This window comes from Pseudopipra pipra, chromosome 8 (genome assembly GCF_036250125.1).
Source record: "Pseudopipra pipra isolate bDixPip1 chromosome 8, bDixPip1.hap1, whole genome shotgun sequence".
Lineage (NCBI taxonomy): Eukaryota > Metazoa > Chordata > Aves > Passeriformes > Pipridae > Pseudopipra > Pseudopipra pipra.
Genome location: NC_087556.1, coordinates 26,361,230 through 26,378,344, shown reverse-complemented (window position 1 = coordinate 26,378,344; position 17,115 = coordinate 26,361,230). Strand labels below are relative to the sequence as shown.

The 17,115-nt window shown below is 37.9% G+C and overlaps 1 protein-coding gene across 5 annotated transcripts in view; it reads left to right on the top strand.

The window, feature by feature from the left end:
* Positions 1-17,115, top strand: part of SORCS1 (sortilin related VPS10 domain containing receptor 1) — a 269,664-nt gene that overhangs the window by 158,490 nt on the left and 94,059 nt on the right. For all 5 annotated transcript variants that reach the window (XM_064663267.1, XM_064663265.1, XM_064663263.1 and 2 more), the window contains exon 4: positions 6,186-6,344. In XM_064663267.1, coding sequence (XP_064519337.1) covers positions 6,186-6,344 — 159 coding nt within the window. The remainder of the gene's footprint in view (positions 1-6,185; positions 6,345-17,115) is intronic.

Genomic DNA, 17,115 nt, shown 5'->3' with positions numbered 1-17,115 from the left:
CTGCACTTTCGGAGTTAACAAGAACTTCTGGCAATAAAATACTCCACAATGCCTTAATTGAATTATTGGTGTATTATTTTAATGGTGTCTTAATGAAATTGCTTAGCAACTAACCTTGTCTTTTAGTTGGCAATAGCAACAGCTTCAAAACTGTCAGCTCTAGCTCATTTCATGTTTTCATTTAGGTGCTGGTGCTGTGCGCCAATTTGTTTGAAGCAGCAACTAGGGCCAACTTTTGGTGGCATTACTCCTGTACACAGTTCTACAGCAGTTGATGTTAGCCCATGAGTAAAGATTGTTAAACTTTTCAAAGGCTTCAGTCTCCTCTTTCTGTATTAATATCTAACTAAATAACTAAATGCTTGTTATTTCTTTTGTGATTTTGTCTCTAATTTATTTGCTCTTGCAACCATTTATTGCTTCCAGCAACTCAGTCCTGTAAAAGCAATAGGTCTAATTTGCTTTACATTAGTGTTGCATTTATTTCAGAATGTCATGGCCTTACTTTGCCTTGTTTCACTTTATATCTTATTCTAGATCTTGAGAAAGCTTAAGCAATGAACTAGTTTAATTAATTCATAACAGAGAGCATTGCTTTGAAATACATGCATGAACTGCTGAATCTGGAGGATCAGGTTCTCTCTTTACACAATATTCATGCCTTGCAAATGCAATCCAAATTCAGAAGTGGCAGAAATTACATTTTGTTGTGTTGAGACTCCAACTCTTGTAATCAGTTACCATGTGAAAAAAACTCCCCCCACAACCCTCTAAAATTTTGTAATTGACATGCAGAGAAGCTGTAAAAATAAATGCAATCATTTAGACAATTTAGGTAGGGAATGCCCTGCTTTTGTTAGGGACATTTTTTTTCTTACTTGCTGATTTCTTCTTTTGCTGTGCTTCACTCATTTCTTTCTGTGAGAAATATTACTTCTTCCATGTGGGTCACCAGTGTTGGGTCTATGCATGAAGAGTGTGATAGGTAAGGAAGGTAAAGGTTCTTTCAGTAGCTTTGACCCAATTTGCATTTTATCCCTATTTCTGCTCAGGTGTAATAACTCAGATTTGTTCGTACATCAGAAGTGAATGAAAGAACATGTGAACCTATGAAATGCATTTGGATTTTTTTTATACTGTTCTATTTCACTGATACTATGCTCTCTCCTACAAAATGTTAGGAAAAAGTTGGTCCAGGTGGAGATATCAGTGACTAAAATAAAAGAGCAGTTCTGGGCTCTTTTTACTAAGCCACTAAATCTAGCATTCAGGGTAGTTACAAAAGGATCCCAATTCCGTCTGTAGAAGCAAAATCAGAATCCTCTTGCTAATAATTCCTGGGATTTTTTTGTGAGGACAGCAAAAATACATGTAATTGTCAAGGGGTGAAAAAATTGAGGACTGTTTAAGATCTATAACTTATGTTTTGTGTTCATTTGTCACTTCTAGAAAAAGGCAGATCAAGTTGAGTTGCTTCCTTTTCAGGGTGTAGATGATTAGTGGATGACTTGCATTTGGTTGCAAAAGCCTGTGTCGACTATATTGACTTTTTTTATAGAGAAAAAACCCAATCCATCTGGACCATCAGGAAGTGCAGTGTGTGCTTGCTGTGCCTGGTGTGAATAAGCAGATTCTGATCATTGCTGAGCACTGATCTGAACAGAGAGCAATTACTTTTGCTGGGGAGAAGTAGAGTCTTGGCTCATACGCACTCTTCATTTTCATTTAACAAAAGACAAACAATAAACCACACCAGAGGCGCTCTAAGGTTGGTCTGCCTCTACAAAGGGCCTTTACTGGAAGTGCGGGGCAGATGAGTATGGCTCTTCTTACTCCTGCATTAATAACTTTACTTTGTAATGGTGGAATTAGAAGTAGTTTAAAACCTGTCAACATAAAAATCATGGGCCCAATTCTTCACAGAAGTTGCTAGATCAGCCCACCTGAGCTGATAATATTGTTATTGTTTATGTAGACAGGTGGGGGTGGGTTTTTTCTCCCAGGTGACAAGCAATAGGACAAGGGGAAACTGCCTGAAGTTGGACCAAAGGAAGTTTAGATTGGATATTAGAAAAATTTCTTCACTGAATGGATGGTCAAGCATTGGAACAGGCTGCTCAGGGAAGTGGTGGAATCACTGTTCCTGGAAGTGTTCAAAAAGTGTGTAAGTGTGGTGCTTAGGGACATGGTTTAAGGGTGGACCTGGCACTGTTAATTTAATGGTTGGACTCTTTAATCCTAGAGGTCTTTTCCAGCCAGTTATCCCATGGCAATTTCAGATCCTTTGCCAAGGGGACACCTCAAAAATCTTGTATGACCTCATCAACTAGGTTGTCTTTCCCAACAGGCTCTATGGACCTAGATAGATTTAACATGTGATTTTCATGTACAAAGGTCATGTTGATTCCTGAGTGATGTCCAGAATATACTCATCCAAAACCCAGTGATAGCTGGAAAAGTGGTAATATGTTGTATTAGGCACTGTAGAAACAGAGCAAGATGTTTGATACATTTCAGTGAATCCAGCATGCTTTCTACAGTAAAGCTGAAAATTATAAAAATAGTTTCTTTATAATCTCTTATCTTACATATTCTTAGATATTGAAGTTTATGGCATCTAAATTTAGATTCACTCTTGTTCTTGTTACTGGTTTTGGCTTTCTTACTTTTCCTGTTCAACATGTCTGTGTCCAGTTGTATTTTCTGTATAAGGAACTGCATTGAGTCAATGGGTAGCAGACTACTTCAAAGAAGAAATTGGATTAATTTATTTCAGGGGAAATTCTGAAATGTAGTTACTCTGTGTTTCATATGCTGCAACAACAAAAGCACTAAAATTAATTGTACTTTCCCTCCTTTCTCATTTATATTCCAGGCAACTTGGGCAATAAAGCTAAACTAATGTGACTGCAACCACATTATCACGTAGGACAGCTCAGTGGAAGTGTGTTTGTAGAATGAAATGGTTGAAGCTGAGATGACATCTGCAGTCTGGGCATTTAGGAGGCAGAAGGTCTGACTTTAGAGTAGTGCTAGCCTGATACTCTGATCTGAGTGTCCAGTACTGTTTAGTAAACATTAGATGAACTCCTGAAATGTATCATAGAATCATTGAATGGTTTGGAATGGAAGGGACCTTAAAGATTATTTAGTTCTAACCCCCTGCTATGGGCAGGGTATGTTCTGGTTTAGTATCCTTGAAAAGGAATGCCACTCTTGTCCTCCAAGATCACTGTGGGATGAGTCAGAACACAATGTGTAAGGACTTGCTATAGAGATTTCCCCCAAAATTTGAAAGGGTTAATTTCAGAAGCACACTCTTGGTCTTATCTGAAATGTTTATGTAGATACACATGGCATTTTCCTCTCATTTTGATGTATTTTTCATACAGGTATCAAATTATTCTACTTATCCAATAAATGTTATCTTTTGGGCTGGTAACGCTGGTTATTTACACACAGATATGTTGTAATGAAATTTGCTTTTCTTATCTTGTAAGAAATGTGGTGTTGTGACTGATGTGAGTAGTGACTGATAGTCGACTCTACCGTGTTTTGTCTTATGACATCTGTGCAAAGTGATTGGCAATACAGGGTACAACAGTGGAGCAGATAATGCTGAAAGTTGGTCTTGTAGTTAGCAATCTGACTAGTGGAGTCGTCCATCAAATCCCTCCCTGGTCTACGACTCTCTGTGTGCCCTTGCATAAACCTGCAGCAGTTCCTCACAGCTCTGCCACATCTAAGGCAGTATTACTGCTGGCATATGTAGCAAAACTGGTGTGTCCTGAAACACTTCTTAGGTACAGAATGGCTGGTTATCCCAGTGCAATAGCCAGGGCGTTTGGAGACCCGTAGATATCTGAAAACAAAGTACTAACAGCCCAGGGTGGCAGTTAGCAGATTAAAGCCGAAGTCAGCAGCATTAGCAAGTCTGTTCAGGCACTTAACTTTTATTGATTGGATGTGGAATTAGGTGTTTCAGTGCCTCAACAGTTTATCCCTGGATTCCCTTTCTAAGAAATGCAGATAAGAGCACTTTCGCACTTCAGAGGAGTGGCCTGACAAAATGTGTTAAGGCAGTGTTGTGCTTGGATGTGGCAGTGATGAGGTCAGATGAGTTCCTTGTGCAGGTAGAAGGAAATATTTGAGACTAGACTGGATCTTGATTAACAACTTGCCTTAGAGGCACAATCCAAAGTCAATGACAAGACTCTTATTAACTTCAGGGAGCTCGCATCAAGCCCATTGATTTGTGCTTATTTCTGCTCTAGTTGCTCTAGTCCAAATTAGTGCTGTGCTGTGATATTTCCAAATAGTAACATAAACAAAATCCGCTCAAGAAGGAAGTCATAAAAATAGGAAAATCATAATACTTGAATCATAGTACTGAATCAATAAGTGTTAAACATAGGAACATTGTTCCAGAAATTAGTCTGGTAAGAAAAAAAGAACCAACTGATAAACAACATTGTAATTAATTTTTGACTTCAGAAGCTGGATAGGCTACTTAGTGGCAGTAGAATATATATATATTGATATTTTGATTATTAATCCTTTCTGTGTAGCTTCTGTCATACAATCTTCAGTTTAGAAGTCACATCAACACTATGCTTGGTATATTTGAAAGTGTTAAATGAAAAAAAATGTATAATAATGCATGTTTTCATCACAAATTTCTAAAATAAATCAGAGATATAATAGGAGACTGTAACTTTATGCTACAATGGGAACCCTACCCTATTTTATGTTAGAGATACAATGGGGTAATGTAACTGCTCTGTGATTATGCAGATTAATCAGAAAGTTCAAGGATTTTGCAGAACCCCAGACTTCTAAGTCACAGGCCAAATTGGGCTACCAAGGGGGTTTCTAGAGATGGAAAAAGAAACATTTGGCAGCTGCACAATAATGAAGGAGATATTCTGTGTAGATTATATGTGTATTTACCCCTTCACCTTCTGGTGTCTATCAGACACCAGATGCTATGTCTCCTTATAATTCATAGGTAGTGAGTTATGTCTAACTCTGCCTGCCTAAATGAAAGAAGAGAAGGAAATGGAGTGTGTAATTTTTACAATGCTCAAACTGAGATAGGAATTTGCTCTGAGAAATGTCAGGTGCAGATCCTTTCATTTCAGGCTTGTCTAAATCAGATCAGTGTTTGCCATTTGCAAAGCAACTTAGAAAAAAAAAAAAAAAATCCTAATGATTCAAGGCTTTAATACCTTTCCAGGCAAATATTCTTTAGAATTTTTCATGGTTTTCACTCGTGATACCTCATTCCCATTCCTTAGGGGTATTACTCTGTTGCTTGCTGAAATACTGGAATGATCTCTTTTTACTGATTAGACCTATACATTCTCTTGTGCAGAGACACATGAGAGCAGTAACTCATTATTCTCTCTGATTCATCAGCAATGCAGACCAATTAATACCACAGTTAATGGGGAGAAGTAGCTACTACAACTACAAGCTGTATATCTTTTGTGACTGCTAAACTAACACTCCTGGACAAAGCTAGAAAGCAAATTTACCTTGCAGAGATTATTTTTTATATACCACCAAATCTGTAATTCACAGCACAGTAGGAACTGGGGATGGAAAGAACCCATTATGTTATCAGATGTGTTCTTCTGCCAGAGCAAGATTGCTTGTTGCAGACAGCCACGTTATAATGTTTCAGGCAATGAAACTGTCTTCTCTGGAATTTCTGCCAGAGTCTTAACAAAACTCACCATTAGAGATCATTCTCTAACGTGTCACTCTCCTGTCTCTGTTTTGTTTTGGGTTTTTTCTTGTTTTCTTAACACCTAACTTTTTGTCTGTCACTCCAGTGGATCATTCTTGAAGACCCTAGCACCCCACTGTGCCTGTCTGGTAACTTAGTAAGTTAAAAATTTCAGGTTTAATTTTTCAAATAACCTAAGCATAACTTCATTTAGGTCTGATTTAACTAGTGGTAAAGCCATTCTGATTATTTGGTCATATATTATGTGTTTATATGCATAGCTGAAATATAGTGTTTTAATTACTGAAGTATTGGCTATGGTAGGTTTGACATTACAATGAAACATTTTGAAATAGCCATATTTAATAAGCTTATCTGTAGTTCCTAGCTGCTTGCTTACTCTTCCATCTGTTTTCTCTTCACCACTGTATTTTCATCTTTCCCTTCCATATAGATTATGCTGCTGACTGATCCAGAAGTTGAAAGCAGCTTATTAATCAGTTCTGACGAAGGAGCCACCTATCAAAAATACCGTCTGAACTTCTACATCCACAGTCTGCTCTTCCACCCCAAGCAGGAAGATTGGATCTTAGCCTACAGCCAAGATCAGAAGGTAAGAATTTTTGGCAGCATTTTGCTTTGTTTGCCTAGGAAGAACTTGGGGTTTCTCCATCTCTTTGTGTAACTGCTGTAGAACATTCAGGTGGTTTTGAGGGTGATACCAGGACAGTCTGGAAATACCAGTCTGGTATTTCCAAGCAGAAAACATTGAGCAAGCCTCAACATAAAGGTCAAAGTAAAGGACATGGGCATCTATTGTATTCTTGGGGCCTAGCCCTCAGTTACTGATCTGGCAGTCTGCATTTAGTCATCCGTCCTTTTGGCGAGCAATACTGTGTGACAGGCAATGGGCAGAGAAGACAGCTAGGGTCCTTCACTGTAGGAATCACAACCTCTAATGAGGCTTTTGTCCTCTTATTTCACAACTGTCTTGCTCCAGCCTAGCATCAGCTCCAAGAACAGTATAAGACAATGCTTGTTCCCATCTGGTTGGCATATTTTCAAGTAGTCTTTGATTTTCTAAGAGAAAAAGTATCAGTGAATCAATTTTCTTTGAAGTCCAGTTCCTTCAGTACAGGTAATCCATCAGCCAAATAAATATGCTGTGAGATTTGCCTTGATTTTTTGCTGCCCAACCGAACACAACACCACAAGACTTTATTTTGGAGAACTCATTGTTAGAACTTTTTGAAAATCAGACACATCAATCCTCACAAGGAGTTGTCTTCCAGTGAAGGACTTGATAGACCTCAATCACTTTAGTTTAACAAAAAGATTGAAGGGAAACTATATTGTTGTGCATAAATATCTCCATGGAGGAAGACAAAATATAGGAGTAAGCATTTTGATCCGGCAATAAAAACTTCTAACAAAATTTGATGGTTGGGAGTCAATGGCAGATAAACTCTGCAGTAAAGTAACTAGCCATTGGAGCAAACTGCTCTGAGAAATGGCAGATTTCACGTTCTGACATTTTGACATTTTAAAATAAAACTAGAAAAAGACAAAAAAAATTTGCAAAGTCTAAGCAATAATTGTATTAGCTGAATTGTTCAAGTTATACGTTAGTGTAAACATCAACATAAAAGATTGAATTCAGTGATGTTTTTCATCTGCGTATTTTAATTCATTGTAAAAGCATTAAACGACTAATTTTCCTTTTGCATAAATTAGTCTTGTTGTTACTCTTACTGTAAGCCTGAGAAAATAAAGGCATACCTAAGTAAGTAGGTAAGGTCACAAAATGATCTTATTGAAATTTTTTGAATATTTCAGTCCTGCATTTTAAATTCAAACTCAGTATCATTCCAGGGCTGTAGCTTAATATCCTTTGCAACTGAGAAATGCATCTTCCCTGCCTAATTCTTCCCAATTCCATACAATATTTTTCACTCATCCCTCTCACAGAATTTTGTAGAGTGTACTGTGGTTATATATATACTCTGTTCAGAGGAAGGTGCAGATTAAATTATTTCTGGGTGTTCAGTATGTAATTAGTCAAGGTCAAAACATTTCCTTTCCCTTGTGACCATTGAGTTCTCTGGACTGATATGAAACAGAACAGAAGCTGGTCTCTGATGTCTTTTTAGGACCTGTTGAAGTGAACATTACTGTTTGTTAATAAGCAGGAAATTTATTACATGAAGAACAATGAAGCTTTCAGTGGGAACTTTGTCAAATAAAAGTATGATATAGTAGAAAATTTATTTCAGTTGTTATGGTATTCAGTCTGATCAGGAATTAATTCTGAATTAGAGGCCATACAGCTAAGGCTTATTTAATTTATGATAGATGGCTACCAACAAGTATTGACACTATTCCATAGGAAACTCCCACTTGTACAGAATCCTAAAAAACAATATGGATATAAGAACAAAGGGTCCTTTTTTGCGTTAACCTGAATTTATGGGGTTGGTGTTGGAGTTGGATGTATGGGGTGTTTGGGGTGAGAGGCTGTAGGCTGTATGACAAAATTTCTTTGTTATGGTGTTGATTAGCAAATTAGATAACTGTTAGTAATTCAGTACTGTAGTTGCAAGACAAAAATCAGGTAGCACAAGGTCTGTAGATCTGTACCAATTAAATTCAAAATAGAATTTTAAAAGCCCTCTGAATGGGTATGAGTCACAGGCCTGGTTTCTGCTTTAAAGCCCAATGGATACATTTTCTGACTTAACAAGCTTTGGCCAAGAAGTGTAGAGGGTAACCAGCAGGCAAAGAGTATTAATCAGCTTGGACTAAATTAAATGTAACTCAAACCAAGGGTCAAGTTCAGCCTGTGGCTAAGTGTAAATGACTCCCATTGGTTTCATGTTTGTATATCCAAAGGCAGAATTTTCTGTCAGTAATTAAGAGGTCCTGCAGGTATTTAGATAATTGCAAAGGGAGCTGTGGGGTACTTTGGAACAAATGACACTGCTGTTAGCTATTTTCTGATCTTGTGCTAAGGCCTTACTTAAGGAAAGAGAACCCTTACTCCTTGGATTCCAGCCACTGTGTGCATACTGGCTAAGAGTCACCCAAGGAGGCAAGGGAAACATATCTGCATGGTAAAGAATTTACATTTTGATGCCACTAACTTTGATGCCACTGATTCAAGGTTCTGTGAAGGTGGTGTTGATGGGGACTGTAAAGAGTAAGTTGGATGTTGATCAGTAATGATTAGCACAGTCATTTAATTTTGCTGTTGACAGGAGAGAGGTGAGAGTCAACTAGAAAACATGTTTGCACCCTTCTTGCAACATGATTGTTGTCATCCATTTGCATCATGTCATTGATGCAAATGGTACCACGAGAATCAGATGGTGAATAAGAGCAAGAGCTGGAGAGACAGGAATCGCATTGGATCTGGACTGCTTTTGTTCTCAGAAGTTATCCATCCAATTCAGGACTGATGAGGGCAAAGCCAACAGTAATCCATGCCTCTTATTGCTCAGTTGTAATCAATAGGAAATGGGTCACATAGAATCATCCCTCAATCTCTTCACAGCCCACTGAGCCTATCACTATGATAAGATCTTTTTTATTTGTTTGGATTCACTGAATGGTAGGGAAATCTGTTTTAACTGAAATAATTTTATGTTCTAGTTTCTTGGGTGTTGTTTATGAGTGAATGTGGTTAATTACTGGGATTCAGCTGACGAGCAACAACTCGTTAAGGTTCAATGACTGTTACTTTTGTTCCCATATCTCTCTCCTGTGTCTCTGCCTTGGGCAGCAGACTTGAATTACCACTTCTGACAGACCAGTCCCTTATTAAGTCATGGCTTTTTCCTTCCAGTCTTGAGAAAAAAAGAGCAGCAAACCATCTGCTGCCTGCACTAATTGCTTCATGATTGCATTCATTGTTCTGGCCGAAAGTACAGTTGTTACTTGGCTGATTTTTGCCACATAATTGCAGAACTACTGCATGCTTCTCCATTAAAATCAGAAGGAAACTTCAGACATAGCAAAGCATTACTTGTAAGGCAAAACCTTCTTGGAGGTCTCGTACGTGTGAGTTCTCATGGGTTTAATCAGCTTGCTTGTAGAATGAGGGGCTGTATTTTATGGCAGTATTGCTTATGTATTACTGTGTAATCTTCAGGAGTGTTTTCTGTGTAATCAGAGCATGGAATGTAAGAGCCTCTGGTTCATGTGGAGACATCTTTTGCTATTCAAATGGGTCAGACACACAGAGGAATGGTTAGTAATCAGTCAGAAATAACAGAGCTATTTGAAGAGATGAAATACAGGTGAAATTGGGAAACACAAGTCAGGCAAAATGTGGGGTTGTAATTGCCCAGCTCAGGAATAAATGCACAAGGGCTCTCAAGCACTGAAAGGCAGCAGCAGAGGCTGAAAAAGCAGGTTTAAAATGGAGTTATCGTTTTTACTGTTCCACTCTCATTGTAAATAACTCTTGAAAAGCAAGGCACCCCAAATAAAAGGAGCTCTGTCAACACAGCACTAGTAAATGAAGAGGTTTATATTTCCTGTCTTTTTTTCTTATATTTTTTTTTCATTTTGGCCTTTTTTAAATATCTGATTCCATCTTCTACCTTTATTGATTGTATGTGTCATGCTGAAGATCAATGTTAAGGGCTGATATTTCTAAAGTGCCGCAGTTTAGCAAATCAGGATTCTGATACTTGTGAGACAACATATCTTCTGACATCAAATCATATAATCTTCTTCGTTTTCGTACATTAAAGGATGTCCACTTCTCATGCAGATAAGTGGAAGAGAAAGGTATTCTTTTATCAGGGATGATAGAGAAGCCACTTAGAGAAGAGATATGGATGCATGTGGCCACAGGATGTCTGTGAGAGAACAGGCCAATACTTAATAGTACCTTCACCCCATCTATGCATGTGTTTTGGTCTAATACTTGTGTCTGACAGTAGAGTATCTGCCACAGATGCAGCCAGTATTCACTCTTCAAGATGTGATGGACTATTCTGGATATACTTTGTAATTCTGAAACCTTACATTTCGTTGCACCAGAATCTATAAGGGTGAATCTTCTTGGAGAAGGATCAGACCAGGAACCTCCAGAGGTTCCTTTCAACATAAATTATTCTGTTTCTGTTTACACCCTCTCAGTTTCAGCGGTAACAGTCACAGCTTACTTACACCAGAGAAAGGAGAATAAAATCCAGATTTATTTTATCAGAAATTACATCATAGTTTAAAAAAATAAAAAAAAAAAGAGTTGATAACAACAAGTGACATCATTTCAGGGTTGGGGTTTTTTTTCCACAGAGCTGACAACATTTAGAGGACTATTCACTTGGGCTAATGTTGGCTGAGGGAGGCTAATCCCATCTGAAGTTAATGGAGAGGAAAAAAGCTTCTCTATAGTGGTAAGCATTAGCCACTTTGAGTCATCCTCTGGAAAAACCTATCTCTTTTGACAGACTGCAGCTACAGCCAGGGAGCTAGTTTGCATAAAGCTAACATTAGCCTATGTGAATAACTCTCCCTTCCCCTATGGCATCACTCCTGCAACAGTCTACACTATTTGTGTTAATATTTGGGACACCACTAATCATCCAAGCCAGATTTCCAGCAGACTTGATTCTCTTTGACGCATATTGAAGATGAAAAAGTCATAAGTAATATGTATGTTAAAAGTGGTTTGTTCCAGCCTTTGCAATGTTGCACTTCCTGCACGATCTTAGATATCTTTCCTGGGTTACCAGCACTTGTGCCAGGGAGGGATATGGCCTTCCACACAGAGGCCTTGTGAATGCTATTCTCTATTTTTAAGACATTCCATGTGGTTATGTTTCTGAGCAAGCGATGCACAGAAACACCCACATTTGTAGCCAGGGCTGTGCTCACCATTTGTGTGAGGACCCTAAGCACAGATGCCTGTTAGGCATCCTGATAACACATCTAGCACACAATCCTTTGCAAATATGCCTTATTATCTCTAGGCAAACTGATGAGCATTTGGTGGCAACCAGCATTCTGAAAATTAACAAAGAAGGGACATCAAAAGAAGAATAATGGTGCAGTGTACAAACTATGTTGTAAAATATACTTTCTTAGAGTACCCATCAGTTTTTTACAGACCTCACTAAGCATGATGTGCTGGGATAACAAATTAAAATAAAGAATGGAATTAAAAGATGGAAGAAAAAGAAAAAAATCAACTAGCAGATCCCAGTGGCAGCCTTGCAGTCAAGAGAGGAAGATAGATTTCTGGTCCAGGACTGTGAACTGTGATAAGTAAAACAGAAGGAAAGATTCTCAAGCAGTAATCACTGTGCTCTTTACCATTGACTCACTCATCTTTAGGCAAATCAATACGTCCTTGTTTATCCATCTGTATAAACATCAGCCCTCTGTACCCTTAGAGAACTTGTTCTTTTCCTGCTTTTGGGTCCATGGATACATATTTTTAGTTAAGGGCAGATCTGTTGTTTCTCTGCAAGATTTTCTGTGCTCTATCTAGCTCCAGTTTTCCTACTTCCATGAAAAAATTGCTATTTTTCTTTCCATCAGAGTTGGACAGCTCACTGGATTAGGAATAAAGAAATGTACTCCATATTACTAGGTCTGACACCGCTCTCTGTGGTGTTAAGCAACTCCTTTTGCTTTTCTGTAGATGACTCACCTCTCCCTTCTCTGTCTCTGCCTCTGTCATTTGTTTGACTGTCCTCTCCAATGTGTCTCCAGTTTCTTATTATACAAAGTGCCTGTCAACACTAAACTCACTTGAAGCCATAGGTTTTTTAATGTAATGCAAATGATGAACAATCATTTATTTTAAAATTTAAAGCTGTGCATGTGTGTATGAAAATTCTCACACTCTGCCTTAAATTCTGCTGTAACAAACTTTTTCTGTTCTATTCTCATTCTAATACAATACACTTTTTAAACAAAAATGCATTTATTTAATGCAGTTGTGAACTTACTTAGTAAATTTACAACACAACAGAAAACAACTGCAGGATACCCTGTTATTTGTTACAGAGATAGTATTTTTTTAGTAGAGAAGGGACTTTGAGGACAACATACTAAGTGAAGTGATAAATTCATCATCCCTTGGATTTGAGATTGAGTGTCTTTCCAAATGATACAATCTTGTTCAGCCATCAGTTGTTGGCCTGAATAATTCTCTTTACTGCTTGAGCTAGTGGTAAAAAATCTGCAGCATCTGTTAGGACGAGAACAGACTCATGATATTAGAGGTTCATTCTTGCTTTAAAACATGTATGCCAGTCAGATTCCTTTAAATATGTCCTGGTAAAAAACATGTTGCCAGCTACTTTTTTTAGCATGTGAGTTGAATGCACTGGAGACATCACCCTAATAGAGTTGTTTACCAGCTACCTCAAAACCAGAACACTGGCTGAATGTGGCTCATATTTGAGAATGTGTGAGTAGTTATTGAGGGTTAGGTAGGAAGACAGCTAAGGGTCATCTCCAGGATGCTATGATCTGATGAACAGGCACAAAAGAAATTGCTGTGTTATGATCATACTGAACAACAGACAGTCTATGTGGCAGTAGTGTGTGGTTCATCAGCAAAAGCAGCTGCAGAGCTGTGAAGCAGGTATCTGACAGCTTTATTGCCCTGATGTGTTTCCACCAGCATTCAATAAACACCAATTATTGGGAAACCTTATTGATGGCTTCTGTGTGGCATGATTAATGCATTGCCTGCAACTTAAAATGTTCAAAGTCTATGCAGCGTCCTGTGAACTTCAGTGCTTCAAGGATATTTAAGCTTCTTAACACTGGAACTTACAAACAGATCAGAGATCAGGGACGTATATGACTGTCAGCGCTGAAGTCCATTTCTGTATCCTTAATCATGAGTCTTATGCTTTATTCTAGGAAGAAAATACCATTCACAATTTCAGATTCTTTGTTTATAGTCTTCTGTCAAATTCAGTGTTGGTAGAGAAAAACCTGGTCCATAGTCTGATTCAGGGAATAACAACTTACCTCCCAGCCTTTAGCTGCTCTGAAGAAGAAATGCCCCATGCAGCAATTTCATTAAATATAATATACTTTGTTTGATACCCACGTAAGCTGGACTGAGGTGAGAGAAAGACAGGTTTTTTTGTTTTGAATATAAGAATATGAAAGTTGCTAAATCTAGTTGACAAATAAATTTATACTCCGTGCTGTATTCCATTACAACTTGTTTAGGGGAAATCTCTTAAGGAAAAGAAAAATAATCAGAACTACTAGCTAGCTCAAACTATTTTCCTCATGCCATTTTCATCATGCTATTTAAACCACCTTTTCTTTAACCAGACTGGGAAACAAAAAGAGAGAGGGGAGTATCATATCATGTCTAGTGTAGGTAAGGAAAGAAGTTCAGTTTTCAGATGTCAACTTTCCCTTCTCCAGAAGATAGTAGTGTTGTGTTGTGTTGTGAGAGGGCTCTTCTGTAGTCTTGCCATTTAGAGAGTTTATTTGAATCCCTGCTCAGTCTCAGAAGGTATTTGTAACTTCAGAACAGCCTTTTCCTTTGCATTTTTGTTTCCTTATATGAGTGAAGTAGGTGGTAGGTTTCTACTTCACGGAATATTAGGATTTTTAAAAGCAAAACAAAGGAAAACCAGACTGTTAGTGATTGTTACGCAATCTGCGCATTACACAGAAAAATAAAAGTACAAGAGAAGAGGAAGCAAGAACAGAATTATTCCCTGATGAACCAGAGTCAAGTCTAAGAGATCAATATGAGATTTGTACTTCATATCAGTTTTGTCTCTGTGAAACCAGATATGTCAGATCACTACTTGGCCCTCAGATGAAAACATACATTGAAATGGTAATAGGTTCCTTTTCTATCTGTGGTTGAAAAAGAAGTGTAGCGAAGAACATTATCTAATTCATTCTAATAATGAAAATTGTCATCAGACAACAGCATGCCAAAGAAAACAAAATGTCATCTCTGAAGGGACTGCATGCACAAGTCTGTCACTAGAAGTCCCAAGAGAGAAAAGGCTTTTATAATGATGGCAAAATACCATGCTGGGTTTGAAAAATATCCATATAGGCACTATAATTGCTAAGTGGGGAAAAATAATCCCAGCTGTATCATAACTGATAGTTGAAAAAAAACTAGCCTCTGAATACTTCTTTTTTTCTGGTCCAACTGAATAAACTCAGTTAAAAAATGAATGATACTAGAATAAAATATCTGTAAAAAATTCTTACTGCAAAGGATAGATTGTTTTTTAGGGGTCAGTAAAGGACAAGGTTGGTGCTGAGATAATGGCAGAGGAGGAAAAAACCATCCTGGTTATTAAAGTATCTCATCAAAGACAATGAGAGCTTTGGGCATGGGTTCCCAGAGAGCTGCTATTTCCCTTTGAGAGCTGTTGCCTTTTCTCACACGCTGTCTCCAGCTCACTGGGCACTGGTTTCTAATTTGAGAGCCCAGCCCTGACAGTAGTATTGCTATATCCACTTCCTGCCTTTGAAACAAACTTATAAAGTCTAGCATTTCTCCACTTTTTACCTGAATCACATCTCATTCAGGGCACAGATTAAGAGAAGGCAGGGCTCCCAGGGTGCTGCACGCTGTCACAGCTTCTGTTCTGCTGAGGGAGTTGTTGAATGCACCAGGTAAACAGCCCCTCTGAAGAGCTGTGCTGGAAGAGCCAGAGGGAAACTGTGGCACTGGGATTGTTCAGCCACCTGGCACTGCAGTGGGACTGCAGGCACGAGCACAGAGAAAGCTTTTGCATGCTGAAATTAATCTCAGTTAATTGTTGCTATCACCAACAAATTCACAACCCGCTGAAAGTTGTACACAGGGAAACTAGAGAGGAATAAGGGTAACAGATACAGAAGTGGGAAAACGAGATTTAGTATGATGACTTCAGGCATCTGAACATCAATGTCACTGTAAAGCTTAGATCCTATGTATCCCTAGTCTGGAAACACACAGGTATTTGCTGAGTTGTTTGGATTGCTCCCTATTCTTAGCAAAAGGATGATATGAGCTTCATTAAAACTAAAATTACTGTATGTCAAAGACATTACTTGGCATGGAAGAAACTACTGTGCCAGTAAAGGGAGAATACTGACATCAGAGAGATGATAGATAATAACAATAGCTTATTGTTACTATGTTTTTATTTTTGCTGCAATTATAAAAACGGGTCTGGAAATGGATTTTGAATGTGAAGGGGGGGGGAATACCTCCTCTAATGGTAAAGTTCTTTAATAGGTGAATTCAAATTAGTTTTAAAAATTAATGTTAAATATTCCAAAACATTTTCTTTAATTTTGAAAAATGAAAGTTTTCCTTAGTTATAGTTAAGGTTTCTTACAGTTTAAATAAAAATGTATCTAGAATCTTCTATTTAAGGAAAAATAGCAGACTCACCACTGAAGTTTTAAAGTGGATGCATTTCTAGCTACAAAACTAAACTGGTTTCCCTCTTCTTGCTCTTATTATCTTCTATCCCCTCCACCTTCTTCCCTCTCTCTTTGACTGTTCAAGAGAAAGGAAGATGAAAGAGGTGAATTTTTAGCTTTCGTATTTAAAGTAAATTTTGACATATGCCAGTCTACTGTTTACCAAAAAGCTGTTGTAACTAGTTTCTTGATGTCCTTCCAAGTTTTTACCATAGAAAAGCTGAGGGATATTGGGATTTGTGTTTGGAATGAATAACCAAATAAGTAGATCTCAAGGTTTTTTGCATCCCAGTCTCATTATTCTTAAAATATATTCAAATCATCTTTCTGATGAACCTGAAGTTTTAAAATCATAATTTTTTCCTTCTCAGTTATTCTCAGAGGTATCCATCTTTCTCTTCCCTGCCACAATGTGTTCCAAAAAAAATTTGTCAAGGTTTGCACATGAAGATGCAGATTGTTGGCATTTTATGCAAGATCACTAAAGTGGTGTCATGAAAAGGGAGGTCACAGTTCAAATAAGGTGTCCAACAACTGCCTTGCCAGAAAGGGTACTGACCTAGTCTACCAAGCAAAGGAGAGAAGGGAAATAGGATGAATCTGCAAGAAAGTTTAGGGTTGACTGCTTCTCAGTTCTTCCATGTGATAAATTTGAAGCTAAATAAAGCAGAAGAAATAAAAGAACCCAAGTGATCCTTCTCTCTACTGGCCTTCCGAGAATTACCTGATGGCAGCATTTACGGGCAGCATCTGTTTGCAAGTGCTCTCTAACAGTAACATTTGTATATCATTCAACAAAGACATGTCAAACTATTTCTAATACCTGTAACATGCCTTTTTGCTGACCTTTCTCAGCCTGGTTTGGTATTTATCATGAAAATATTTTCTGAATTGATTGATGTGTTTGAATATTGTTTGTGTAACCAGAGTAGGAGAAGGTGTCACGTTGT